At 44.4% G+C, this 14,706-nt stretch overlaps 2 protein-coding genes across 2 annotated transcripts in view; one reads left to right on the top strand and one right to left on the bottom strand.

Moving 5' to 3' along the window:
• AMD1 (adenosylmethionine decarboxylase 1) overlaps positions 1 to 9,449 on the bottom strand; it is a 34,533-nt gene extending 25,084 nt beyond the window's left edge. Inside the window, exon 1 of the mRNA XM_068231303.1 lies at positions 8,918 to 9,449. Within this exon, the coding sequence (XP_068087404.1) occupies positions 8,918 to 9,027 (110 nt within the window). The 5' untranslated portion in view covers positions 9,028 to 9,449. The remainder of the gene's footprint in view (positions 1 to 8,917) is intronic.
• The window catches only part of CDK19 (cyclin dependent kinase 19), a 502,598-nt gene that overhangs the window by 80,228 nt on the left and 407,664 nt on the right, over positions 1 to 14,706 (top strand). The gene's annotated exons all lie outside the window — the stretch shown is intronic.

Raw genomic sequence — 14,706 nt, 5'->3', positions numbered from 1 at the left:
TCTTTAAAGCTTAACACTCTGAAGTGCGCACAGCTTATTTTTGACTATGGGATGTCAATGAGACGCAAATTCTGAGCGGATGCAGGATTGTTCAAATTCGGTATGCAAATTTATGCAGCTTATAATTGTAGCAATCAGAACCCACTAAGGTAAAATTCCATTGGTCCATTTTCAATCTACATAATTCTCCACTGATGTGTAATAACGTGCATCTTTTTAATCATCCCCATTTATGACTAGGCATGCAACATTCTCCAATGCCATGGAACATACATAACTGTAGTGCTTTTGGGGTGGCAGGGTTGGCGTTATGGGTACCTTAATGCTCATACAGTTAGGCCCGGTTCACACTTGCGGTTCTCTGCCAAACGGACCGGATGACCTGACCGGATCCGGATCGGAACCGTACGGTTCTGATCCGGATCCGATCCGGTCAGGTTGCATCAGGTGTTCATCAGGATGCGATCCGGATCAGTTTGGCAAAAGTTAGTACAAACCAAATAAAAATGTTGGGGTCTGGGAGGTCAGCAGAAGGGGGACCTGTGGAATCAGGCCCTCCGCTGTTTAGCACTCACCTCCACCTCTGACATGCTGCCAACATCTCCAGCTCGTTTAAAGTCACTGCTGCTCCACTCCAAAATGCTTGCCCATGAGTCCCCATCCAAAATCGCCGCAACAATCCGCATAGGAAGTGGGGTAGAACATCCGGATTTTTAGCCAGTGTGTTGTGCGCTCTCCGGTTCTCATAGCTTTGTATTGGCCGGATGGTGCAGTCCGGCTCCGCCCCGGATACAGCTGCCGGAGGAGCCGGACCAAAAAATAGCGCATGTTGGAACGGACGCCGGAGTCCGGATCCGGTCCGGTCCGGCAGAACGGACGCATGTGAACGGACGCATAGGCTTTCATTGCTATGCCGTGCGTCCGTTCCGTCCGTTCTGCAAGCGGTCCGGCTCCGGCACGGCGATTCCGGACGGCCACCGCTAATGTGAACCGGGCCTAAGACTACTGAAGCACAGGCATAGAACAGTCAAAAAGTATGCGTTTCCCGGTTTTATTCTAAAGGCCTCTGATAAGCTCTCTTTATAATACAAAATAAATATCTGTAATAGTTACCTAGTGACAAGCATATAGAACAGAAAGAGTATGGAATATGCACAAACTTCCCAATCCAAAATTATTACTACATGAAAATCTCCAGCAGCAAGAGACTTTTGAAGCTCTTTTCATGGGTATAGCCTGTTGGATTTCCTGTATCTGCAATGCCAAAGATTTGGCACAAAATAACCACTAGGTGAGTGAGAACACTGTAGGGTGGATGCAATAAATTAAGCATCCAAAAACTACGCAACATGAAAAACTTTCAGACACGCTACTCCTGTAGCAGATTACCAATCTGAGAATTATCAGATAAAACTATGCCCAATCCAGGATCAGCCAACATGCTTGATTGGGTGTGCGATAATCGTAGATAACTGCAACGGAGACCACCACTGCTTCCCCCCCCCCCCCCCCAATACTTCCTCTCCGCAGCCGGCCTCTAACGGTTCTTGCCCCACACGGGTGGGGTACATTTACTCTAGGTAGGTGACGTGGCCAGGGGTGGTGAAGGAATGTCATGAGGCAGACAGGAATCGACCTGCATTTGGCAGCCAACAGATCTTTCTCTAATCAGAGAGATCCATCTATTGCTCAATCGGATGCCAAAATCACTAGACGTATGGCCACCTTAAGAATGTCACAAAGTAGTGATCTGTAAAAAGACGAGAATACACACTGGCAAAAGTCATGTAGGGGGAAGGGACTTATGCCCTATTTAAAAAGTTCTCACCTTTTGGGTAGGGCTGGAGCACTTTTGTCCCAATTAAGATTGCTGGCAGCCCATAGGGGTACTCCAGTCACACCTAATAGGCAAGATCTTTTCAATTTAGGCACTTGCCCTTCTCTTACACAGATCACGGTTTACTCTTGTTATTTCATAGATATGCTGTCACACTGGAAGCAGCACACTATACACTTACAGATTGCCGTCTAGGGGTTATTATCCCTTTTTAGTCTCAACCAGCAGGAATCAAGACATGATCCCTTGGGTGACAGGCAGGGCTGTGGAGTCGGAGTTGGAGTCGGGGCAATTTTGGGCACCCAGAGTCGTGGTTTCAGAAACGGAGGAGTCTGAGTCGAATGATTTTTGTACAAAATCCACAGCCCTTTTAAGTATTAGACTAAGGAGTCGGAGAGTCGGAGTCTGAGCAATTTTGGGTACCCGGAGTCGGAGTCGTGGTTTCAGAATCTGAGGAGTCGGAAGATTTTTGTACCGACTCCACAGCCCTGGTGACAGGTCAGGGTTGAGTACTGTACAGACAAGTTATGCTACTAAAGCAGAGTAATTGCAAAAGCCCTGCTTCAATGGCAATCAGAGCTAAATCTTGATTGCTCAAGGAATCCAGGGCTGTGGACTCTAAGTTAAAGCAATTTTTGGGTACCTGGAGTTGGAGTCAGTGGTTTCATAAGTCGGATGATCTTTGTACCCAGCTATGCAAGGGCTGTGGAGTAGGATTTGGAGGTTTCATAAACTGGGGAGTCAGATATTTTTTGTACCAACTCAACAGCCCTGAAGGAATCTTGAGAAATTACTATACTTCTGCAATTTGTAAATCGAAAGTAATTTCTCTAGTGGACCACAGGCTTTATGCAGCTAGAAAATGGACCAGTAGCCAATTTTGAATTATCTAATCCCAAGATACATAAACTTGCATTAACCCATAATTAGCATTTCTTAGACTATCCATACTGTGGTATGCTTACAGCTAGGGCAAGAAAGATTATGAAATTCTGGAGCCAGCAGTATTTTTTTTATTTTTATTTAAAGTGGAACTAAACTCAGAACCACAACGTGATAACCTTTAAGGGGGTGTGGGGGTCTTCATTACAATTTATGGAAAGCCTAAAGAAAAATAGATCCTGTAGTTTTAACTTCACTTTCAATTTGCAGGGAGTACTGAAAGGGTTAAGTATCAGTATCTAGTGCATGTACAGTGGCCTCCAATCCCAGCCATTGCAGGGTCGACTGCAAAAGCCAGTTTTTTCTTGCTCCCCTTTCCCCCTCTGTAACAACAGAAAATATAACTAGCCTGAAGGCTAGCAACACGTCTGCACAGAACTCAGCCAGAACTGTTGTCCAAGATAACCCGATCCAGGGCTCGTGGGTTTAGATCACCCTACTTATGAATCACATTTAGTGGACATACATGCAACATTTCAGTTGTAACCTGCATTTCTATAATTGCGCACCAGCAGAATGAACACTACATACATACACACAGAATCACCACTAAAAACATCCCTTTCCTGCATGGTTATGGTTTCCTATTAGCAAGAGTGTAAATGTACTTTTAGGCCTTGTTCACATTGCATACCGATCGCGTTGGGCGTTTGTGATTTTTTCGTGATTTCCAGCGCTTGGGTGGGCGGTGCGTTTTTGTTAAAAGCGCTTTTCCAGAGCAGTTTTTTTAATTCACTCCCTGACGTAAGTCAGGAAGTGAACTCTTTGACCCGGAAAAAAGTAAATACAACGTAGTCTTAAATAGAGATGGCCCGAACGGTTCAAACACTAACTTGTTTGGACGAATGCGAGTTTGCGACCGAACGCGAACTTAATGAGAGTTCGACCCGCCCCTTATACTACATCATTGGGCTAAACTTTGACCCTCTACATCACAGTCAGCAGACCCATAGCAGCCAATCAGGCTGCACTCACTCCTGGAGCCCCCCATATCCCCTTATATAAGGCAGCAGCGTCAGCCATTTTCTCCATCTGTGTACTGCTGTATTAGTGAGAGAAGGGACAGAGAGGGAAAGCAATAGTTAGGAGGTCTGTTAGCTTGCTCCTTGCTGATATTTGTTGATGAAAAGCACCTCAAAACAGCTCTTTTGAGAGCGAATGTTCTTGTGATTTTTTTTTGTGTGGCCCACTGACATTGCATATACAGCCCTGTGTCGCAGCTGGCCCTTGCTAATTGCTATACTGTGCCAGGCCCAGCACATTCAGTGCCTAGTGTAACTGCTGCACATTGTATTATAATCAGGGCTGTGGAGTCGGTACAAAAATCTTCTGACTCCAACTCCTCAGTTTATGAAACCACGACTCCGACTCAGACTCCGGGTACCCAAAATGGCTCAGACTCCGACTTTAGTCTAATACTTAACAGGGCTGTGGATTTTGTACAAAAATCATCCAACTCCTCAGTTTATGAAATGTACGACTCCAACTCCGTGTGCCCAAAATTGCCCCGACTCCAACTCCACAGCCCTGATTATACTACCAGTCACTGCATACCTTTCACTGCATCTGTGTGACAGCATGCAGTTTTATATATCAGTCCGTGCATACCTTTTCACTGCACCTGTGTGACCGCACGCTGTTTTATATACCAGTCACTGCATACCTTTCACTGCATCTGTGTGACCGCACGCTGTTATATATACCAGTCACTGCATAACTTTCACTGCATCTATGTGACCGCATGCTGTTTTAGATACAGTCACTGCATCTGTGTGACCGCACACCATTTTATATACCAGCAGTCAGTGCATCCATTTTCACTGCATCTGTGTGACTGCACATTGTATTCAAGTCAGTGCATACATTTCGCTTCACCCCCCCCCCCCCAATATGGACAAAACAGGTAGAGGCTGGCCACCCGGCAGGTATGTTTGAGGTCGTGCTGTCGTGATTTTGTGTGGCCCTCGACCAAAGTACAGTGTTCAGAAGAAGGCGCGTGCCATTAACCCCCAATATTGTTAAGACATAGTTGATTAACACAGAACACCTCATCTTCCTCACGGAAGCGTGACATATCTTTCTCCTCCTGCTCGGATTCAGGCACCCCACTTAACACTCCGTCAGCAGCCATCACCAAAGTGCCATCATCCCAGGGCTCAGCGGTGTGGAAATTTTTGTGTGCGTCTGCCTCAGATGAGAGCGATGCCATCTGTACTCTCTGCCACCAAAAATTGAGCTGCGGAAAGACCAAGACCAGGGACAACTGCCTTACGAAGGTACATGATGAAAAAGCACAAACTGCAATGGGATGACCACCTGAGGAAAAGCAGCACACCGCAGTGGAAGATACCAGGCCACAATTTCTCAAAAAAAGGAGATACCCAAACTGTACCGTGATGTTGAAAGGCAAGTGGTGTCCAACAGCATTGAGTCAAGGGTCCATCTGACCACGGATGCCTGGTCTGCAAAGCACAGTCATGCCTGCCCGAAGACTAAGTCGGTCCCCCCACAAAGCACTTCTGCCTGCACGCCGTGTGATAATCATTTTTCTGGTGCATGTACATGCCTGCCTAATTTTTCTGGCTGCACTGCAGCTGCAACAACAAAACAAAAAGGCATGTACACGTGTCAGTTCCCCTTCGTGATCGTTACTTTGCCGCGGTGAAGGGGCTTGCGTATCACAATGAAGCAATGACCAGCTATACGAGTGTGTTGGGGGGCACACCTGACCCAAGATAATAAGGTCGTTGCTTAATTGTGGACACACCAAATTCGATCAGCTGGACACTCAGTCACTGTTCTGTCATTGAGATACCTCAGCCCAATCATATGGGCTTGAAAACCGCCATCGCCTGCACTCTCGCCATGGTGCGCACCAGTCCAGCACAGCAATCAATACACAAACAGCTGTTTGCGGTGCGTTACACAGCAAGTTTGGTCTGTCAGTTTGAAGCAGTACACTAATTACACTACCTGATGTATACATACATAAGATGTTTTAAAGCACTTTATGCCTCCAATTTAGCAACGCACTGATTTCTGCCCTTAAAACCCTGCTCTGCGTCAAATCCAGAATTTTCCCGGGGACTTTTGGTGTGTATCCCACTCCACCATTCCCCCTCCAAGTGTTCGACTCCTTGAAACATCTTATCCATCACTTTTGTGGCCAGAATTATTGTTTGTGGTTTTGAAAGTTCGCCTGCCCATTGAAGTGTACTGCGGTTCGCGTGAATGCGAACTTTTGAGGACGTTTGCGTTCAAGGTTCGCAAACCTAAAATCAGAGGTTCAAGCCATCTCTAGTCTTAAAAACGCTCACACAATCGCTGCACAAAGCGATTTTGTGAGCATCTGCGTTTTTCCTATACCTTCTATTCAGGGGAAATCGCACTGAAAATTGTACATGCAGCGATTTTGTCAGCGGCAAGCAAACGTAATGCCCCAATGCGAACTCTCTCATTGTAAAGCATAATGTAAGCACTTTTAGGGCAATTTGTACAAATCGCCTGCGCTTAAAAAATGCCTGTAGTGTGAACGAGCCCTTAGACAATATTCAGTTCTATGGTGTAACTTCATATGCTCCTGAAGTAAACCTGGGCATTTTTAGAGAAAGCTCAAGAACCTAGATATTCGCAGCATGCAGCGCGATTGCATTTCATAGTGGAAAAGAGCACTAATGAAACTTTCTTTCAGGTACAGACAATTACCAAAGCTTTCACCCTCTAAAATTTGCATAAGTTAAAAGCATATTGTGCTTTGAAATTTGACAAATTCCACACAACCACTTTTTTGTCACTGGGTGCTGAGGACTTCAACATGCTAATAAAGAAGGTCACATAACTTCTGTGTAACTGCAACAAATGCAAGATAGCAATAAAGCCTCTTACTGCACTAACTGTACTCACAGGGAAAAGTTCAAATTTGGTTGCTTTTAAAACCATTTGTTGTAAATCAATATAAATAGGCAAAATAAGAGGCATTGCTTATTGGCTCTAACCACAAGCAAGCGTTCATGAGTCATGTGTGAATGAATCCACTACTCAATATTAAAGGTTTTAAGATAAAAAAATAAAATTCTTATGCAAAAATCACACCCCTTTCACAGGCAGATGAAGCAGCTAGCCAATGCTTTTCCTTGGACTCTGTTGCAGAAAATCAATGAAGCTGTATTCCTTTTACTGCAGAGGCAATATATCTTCATGACTGCTGGTGGGAGCAATGCGACATGGTACAGTTTCCTTTTACCACACTGTGGTAATACCTAAGTCACTCTCTGCTCATAATAGCCAAAAAGTCATATAGGATGCTCAATAGTGCATTATTACAGATTATTAATTAATAACTATGATTAAAACTGAAGAAATCACACACATCTCTAAAAGCAAACAAACAAACACTCATTTTACTCTTACACCTTCACTGGCCCATTGACTGCCTCCCCTTATAAGGACAAGCTGAAAGAGAAGCCATTTGGCAACGTGTGCAAACCAAGCTTACAGGCATTGACCCTGAAAATCTCACAATGGTGAGCAATGGAGAGCTTCACAGCCCCACCCACTTCATTTAGGACACATCAGAGTTTGTGCTCATTGAATAAACACCTGCAAACAGTATAGTACATGTTTCATGAAAAAAAAAAAAAAAAAAACATTCCTAAGCAATGGTTACAGGACAACAGCACCTCAGACTATGACACTAACCAAGGTGTCTGACATGGACAGCTGCTCAGCAATGGCATAGGGCTTTTCTATTTTTGCATCTAGCAAATTCACACCGTCACAGGAACCAAGGAAAGCACTTTATCAAAAAGTCACTATAAGCAAAGGGAATGACTAGGTAACTAAACATTTCTCAGTGATCGTGGCAACCTGATCAATACACGCTGATCGAATAAGCAAATTCAGAGAACCAGTGTTTTTCTGATTACTATTGACATGGGCTGAACCGGAACTTTGCACAGAAGTAATCAGATTTGGAAGCTAGCGATTAACAGCTTGATTAATTTATTAAGTTAACCAGTCTGAGACCAAATCTAATTAGCAGCCTACAAAATTCACTTTCAGAACCTGCTTACTTATTCCTATGGACAGTACTGAGATTAACCTCAACAGCCTATAAAAAAACCTATAGTTTGCCATAAGTTATTACAGTAGTTTAACATGGTACAATCCTAGATCCACTTCAAGACAAGACAGCCACACCTTGCCAGTTACAAAGCCATTAATAAAACTGTGCCAAGTACAGGTTGCTAGACTGTATAAATGGAAAGATGTATATTTGGCATATGGTTAACTTGTCACCACATGTGCACTGATTGAATAGAACATTCTGACAGTTAACCTGTTGCGTTATACCCATATAATATAGCAAAGATATGATCTGTAACTACTAATCTACCTTCACACTTCACAGCCCACCCCAGTGATGTGCATGAAGGAAACCTGCTCTCAGGTGCACCACAGAACAAATCTCATCCCTGGTACACACCATGCAATTTCCCATCAGATCATTGGGTTAAAAAGATAATTTGACAGGTACAATCAGGTTTCTGATCGATTTTGTTAACAAGTGGTCAGAAAACCAATCAGAAACCTAATCTGACCTGTTGGAAATGATCGATTCAACCCATGAGGGAAATTGCATGGTGTGTTCCAGGCATTAAGATGCCCACTTTTGATACAATCTTGATTGTACAGTCTAACTACCTCTATGTAATACGAGGGACTACCCAATGCAGAGGAAAATCATTCATTGATTTTTCTACTACACATGTGATACAATCGTGCCTTAGTAGATGGGACGCTACATCATGACAGGGAAGGCACAATAAAAATGGAAGGTTTGTGCGCCTGTAAGTCATGCTGGAGGCCAGGAGGCAGGGGTGTCAGGATTCCCCTCCCCCATGCTAGCACATGGGCAGCCCTGCCCAGCCCGATCCCTCCCGAGCCTTCTACAGAGAGAGCACGCAGCAGCATGTGACATGAGGGAGCCACACGGCTCTTCCAGGCTGCAGCAGTGACAAGGGAGGGGGCGCGGAGTGCCAGGGGCCTGTGGAACCCATTCATCCTACAATGGGGAAGCCACTACAGTGATGCATTATTCATAGCCGACACCTCCGGCGGCCACCGCCCCCTCCTCACCTTGGGATGTCTCGAAGGTCCCCGGATCCTTTGCCCTCGTCCTGCTGGCTGAACCAAACCTCCAGCAGCTTCTCGGTGCCCTCAAAGAAGTGTGCGCCGCTCTCCTCCATCTTTCCTCCCCGCACGGCAGCCGGAGACCCACCGACAACGCAGAAAATTACGAGAAACGGAAAACTAGAGATCTACGTGTAATCCTCGCCGCCTCCCACGCCGGACACTTGTGTTTCTTCTCTTGCAATCCTCTTAGTAACGCGCAATGCTTAGTTCTAGTGATGGCAGAATAATGTCGTGTTGGCGCAGTAGTGCTTGTGCTTCCTGGTGTTGGGAAGGTCGCTTTGTAGTTGGATGTTCCTGTGTGTAACGATGGGCAGAGTGGGTAAAGTCTCTTATTTCCCGTTGGTTAGATTCCCCTTACAGAGAACGCGGAAAAGCAAGCGCTAGCTAATATCGCCGGCCATACTGTGTAAAGCAACGGGAGCGCGGCGTCGCCTGCTTCTTATACTCGGGGTGGCCCCGATGGCTGACGTAATGCAGGACTATCTTACAGGCCAATGAGAGCGCTTGGCGAACCTGTCAGTCACTTAAGCCCCGCCCGGGTCCTCTCTGCTCAGTCTGCTGTCGCTGACTCGCTGGTGTCTGGTTGCAGGTTCTGGGAAGGGCAGAATTAACGGCTGCGAGCGAGGGAGATAGCGTGCAGTGCGGACAAATATGCCTCATGTCTGCTGTCCTCATTCATTCTATGCTTCATGGTGATTCCCCTTGTTACTGTCTACTAACTAGACCTCAATGCAGCATCCTTCCTTTCTGCAGTGCTAGCTGTATCCTGCTACATGATTGATAAGGCCTGTGTTTGAAGTCATGTCACCTATTGACAGTAAAATTGTTGCTAAGGTACGCATCCCCAAGTGACTCTTCTATTCACGTGATGTGATATCATCGCTGACTATTAAGTGCATCGCAAGACTGATAGGGGAGTAATAAAAGTACACCTGTTATAAAACATGAAGGCAGCCATTGCTTTTCTCCTAGTAAAAATAAACGTTTCTTGCTTGTAATATGAATCTCTGCTACTGCAGTAATTACAAATAACCTGGAAAAAGTATGCCAATTATTAACATTACATCCTTTATTTATACAGCACCATAATTTTAATCAGCTTTGCACAATTAGTAATGGGTGTAAATTGTAGACATGATTATTTTTGATTTATATAGTGCTACCATCTTCAGTAGTGCTGCACATAGTACAAAAAATACACTAATGAGGATTATAGAAATACTAGTCTACCTAAGCCCGTTTAAAACAGGCTCTTGGTAGTGAAATTACTGCCGCTATTCAGTGCGCGCGTGCATGCCCGCCCGCCGCCACGCGCGCACCCGTCGTGCGCACACGGCCACCCTGCTTCCTGGCCCGACCTCCCGTCCCAATGGCTATCTGTACCGCGCACATGCGCAGTACAAAAAAACCACAGATGGACAGACAGGGAAAGTGGATGACGCAGGGACAGTCAGGTTTTATTATACAGGATGGGCCGTTCAACAGCTACAATCAGGACATGGCAGCACAAGTACAAATAGCTACAGTTGATGTGTAGTTTGAAAACATCAGCAATAATGTTACATGTTCATATGGTAAAGTGCAATAGAAACAGGAAACACTAGGGGGAGATCCCTGGCCTTTCAAGTTCCCAATCTAGAGAGTAGTGGGGTGGATGAAGGGACTAGGGGAGAAGACAAAGGGGTTAGCAGATGAGGTAGTGAGCATCAAATTCTAGATATAATTTATTAACTTGTCTGAAGTGGTATATCTTGAGGGTGTGTTTGAAAATTTCCAGGCTCGGAGTATGACAGACAGCCTGTGGGAGAGCGTTCCAAAGGAGAGGTGACACTCGTGAGAAGCCCTGGATGCGATATTGAAAGGAGGTGACCAAGCTGGATGACAAGAGGATCTTGCGAGAGGAGCAAAGGTTCTGGGTGGGATGTTATCTGGAGATGAATAAAGAAATAGATGGTGGGGATAGCTTATGTAGAGCTTTGTATTATACAGTGTTAAGATTTTGAACTGGATCCTTTGGGTGTTTGGCAGCCAGTGGTGGAATTGGCTGAGAGGGCAGCATTTGAGGGTCGGGAGGAGAGGTGAATGAGACAGATAACAGAGCTCAGTAAGGACTATAAAGGTGCCAGTCTGGTAGGTGGCAGAGTAGGTTGTTACATTAGTCAAGATGAGAAAATGTTATAGCATTATTCTATGAGCAGGAATTATCTCAAAATTCCACTAAGAAGCAGGGGTTAATCAGATTCTGGGGCTGATGATCAATTTATTGACTTCAGATTAAATAATCTGCAGCTCCCAAATCTGATTGGACTATGTAAAATTCCTGCTAACCTGTGTTGGTGTACACTGCTGTCGATGTACACCATTGCAATGCAGTGCACCACCCCAAAGCATGCATGTTAACAGTGACAATGACTGTATGCAACACAATGGCTGGATAACGTGCGTTGACGCTTTCCCATTCCGTTGTGTTCCAGTTGTCACAAGAAACACAATGGTCACTGTGAACCTAGACAAACTCGGCCATCCAGCTGTTACGGAACTACAAGTCCCACAATGCATTTGCCTTTATGAGTCATGACTGTAGCTGTCAGACTCCTGCAATGCATTGTAGGACTTGTAGTTCCTTAACAGCTGGAGGGCCAAGTTTGCCCATGCCTGACCTAGCCCAATGGATTAGTGCAGGTGGTAAAAATTAGAAACAGTGGCTCTTGCTTTATTCAGTTAATTACTACTACCTAACGTTGGATGTATATGACCAATCTGTAACATTATTATAAATTATCATCTGTCTTATTTTTTAATAACATTAAATTACAAAAATACTTGTTCAACAATATACATAAACTGATATCAAACTGGACATAAGCTGAAAATGAACTAAGTCAAGGTTCTATGTACAGAAGACATACTGGGATATTCTAATTTCCCTATAACATTTGCAAAAGTATTCGGCCCCCTTGAAGTTTTCCACATTTTGTCACATTACTGCCACAAACATGAATCAATTTTATTGGAATTCCACGTGAAAGACCAATACAAAGTGGTGTACACGTGAGAAGTGGAAAGGAAATCATACATGATTCCAAACATTTTTTACAAATAAATAACTGCAAAGTGGGGTGTACATAATTATTCAGCCCCCTTTGGTCTGAGTGCAGTCAGTTGCCCTTAGACATTGCCTGATGGGTGCTAATGACTAAATAGAGTGCACATATGTGTAATCTAATGTCACTACAAATACAGCTGCTCTGTGACGGCCTCAGTGGTTGTCTAAGAGAATATTGGGAGCAACAACACCATGAAGTCCAAAGAACACACCAGACAGGTCAGGGATAAAGTTATTGAGAAATTTAAAGCAGGCTTTACGTACAAAAAGATTGCCAAAGTCTTGAACATCCCACTGAGCACTTTTCAAGCGATCGTTCAGAAATGGAAGGAGTATGGCACAACTGTAAACCTACCAAGACAAGGCTGTCCACCGAAACTCACAGACCGAACAAGGAGAGCGCTGATCAGAAATGCAGTCAAAAGGCCCATGATGATTCTGGACGAGCTGCAGAGGTCTACAGCTCAGGTGGGGGAATCTGTCCATAGGACAACTATTAGTCGTGCACCGCACAAAGTTGGCCTTTATGGAAAAGTGGCAAGAAGAAAGCCATTATTAACTGAAAAGCATAAGTCGTCCCATTTGCAGTTTGCCACAAGCCATGTGGGGGACACAGCAAACATGTAGAAGAAGGTGCTCTGGTCAGATGAGACCAAAATGGAACTTTTTGGCCAAAATGCAAAACGCTATGTGTGGCGGAAAACTAACACTGCACATCACTGTGAACACACCATCCCCACTGTCAAATGTGGTGGCAGCATCATGCTCTGGGGGTGCTTCTCTTCAGCAGGGACAGGGAAGCTGGTCAGAGTTGATGGGAAGATGGATGGAGCCAAATACAGGTCAATCTTGGAAGAAAACCTCTTGGGAGTCTGCAAAAGACATGAGACTGGGGCGGAGGTTCACCTTCCAGCAGGGCAATGACCCTAAACATAAAGCCAGGGCAACAATGGAATGGTTTAAAACAAAACATATCCATGTGTTAGAATGGCCCAGTCAAAGTCCAGATCTAAATCCATTCGAGAATCTGTGTCAAGATCTGAAAACTGCTGTTCACAAACGCTGTCCATCTAATCTGACTGAGCTGGAGCTGTTTTGCAAAGAAGAATGGGCAAGGATTTTAGTCTCTAGATGTGCAAAGCTGGTAGAGACATACCCTAAAAGACTGGCAGCTGTAATTGCAGCATAAGGTGGTTCTACAAAGTATTGACTCAGGGGGCTGAATAATTACGCACACCCCACTTTGCAGTTATTTGTTTGTAAAAAATGTTTGGAATCATGTATGATTTTCGTTCCACTTCTCACGTGTACACCACTTTGTATTGGTCTTTCACGTGGAATTCCAATAAAATTGATTCATGTTTGTGGCAGTAATGTCACAAAATGTGGAAAACTTTAAGGGGGCCGAATACTTTTGCAAGCCACTGTATATATATATGTATGTCTTCTGTACATAGAACCTTGACTTAATTCATTTTCAGCTTAAGTCCAGTTTGATATCAGTTTAAGTCCCAGCTATACAAGCCAATTAGAAATTTGAGTTGTCCTGAGTAAGGCTATGTTCCCACTTGTGCCGGACCATGTGCAGGCGCCGGGAGGCTATATGGGGGAATACATCCGCCTTTCCAGGATTATCACGGGCTGTACAGAAGTGCGGTCCACTTACTGCAACAGATCCTGCAGATCCGTTGCAGCGTGACAAGTATGAATGGCTCCTAGTTATAACATAGGAGCCATTCACTCAATGAGCGGAGAACAGACAAAAAGTTAGAACTGAGGCTAAATACAAACTGATCAAAGTGCTTTTGAAATTGTGTAGCTTTGAACTGAAACAAAATGTCTATGTACAGTATCCATAAATCTAATCTAGTAATTAACTTTGGGTTTACCGGATGTTTTCTCATTTAAAGCTAATGGGAACCGGTTAAAAAAAAAAGTCAGATACTCACCTAAGGAGAGGGAGGCTTTGGGTCCCATAGAGCACTCCCTCTCCTCTCCCGGTCCCCGCTGTTCCGCTGGCTCCCCCGTAGCAGTATTCGACCGTTTCGGTCAAATACCGCTGTCTCCCAGCCGAAGGGGGGCTTCGGAAATGTTCGCGTTCCCAGCCTGTATATCGCCCCCTATGCTGCTATTGCGGCTTCCTGAAGTTACACCAGATCTGATTGTGGCCTTATATGGTTTGTTGTTTGTTTTATTGTTGTTGTTTTTCTTTGTTCCACTGTTGGGGCATTTTTCTGAAAATCTACAATAAAAATTCTCTTATAAAAAAAATATTACACTGATGGTACCGACTCCTATGCTGTAATTACCTATACTGTTCCTAGAGGGTACAAGGACTGAGTCTGAGCACACCAATGTTTATCATATATTGCCATGCAGGTGCTCCTGATCCTCTATTGACATACATCTAGCCCCATTTACACGATACAATTCTTTGTGCGATTCGATTACGATTCTATTTACGATCCGATTAAATCCGACATGTCCGATCGGGATTCGATTCAATTCGATTTGCCATTGTTTTGCAATGGCAAATCGAATTGAATTGAATCGAATCCCAATCGGACATGTCAGATTTAATCGGATCATAAATAGAATCATAGTTAAATCACGCAAAGAATCGTAT

Source organism: Hyperolius riggenbachi, chromosome 4 (genome assembly GCF_040937935.1).
Source record: "Hyperolius riggenbachi isolate aHypRig1 chromosome 4, aHypRig1.pri, whole genome shotgun sequence".
Classification (NCBI taxonomy): domain Eukaryota; kingdom Metazoa; phylum Chordata; class Amphibia; order Anura; family Hyperoliidae; genus Hyperolius; species Hyperolius riggenbachi.
The sequence above is the reverse complement of the archived record's forward strand: the minus strand, read 5'-3'. Positions and strand labels throughout refer to the sequence as shown.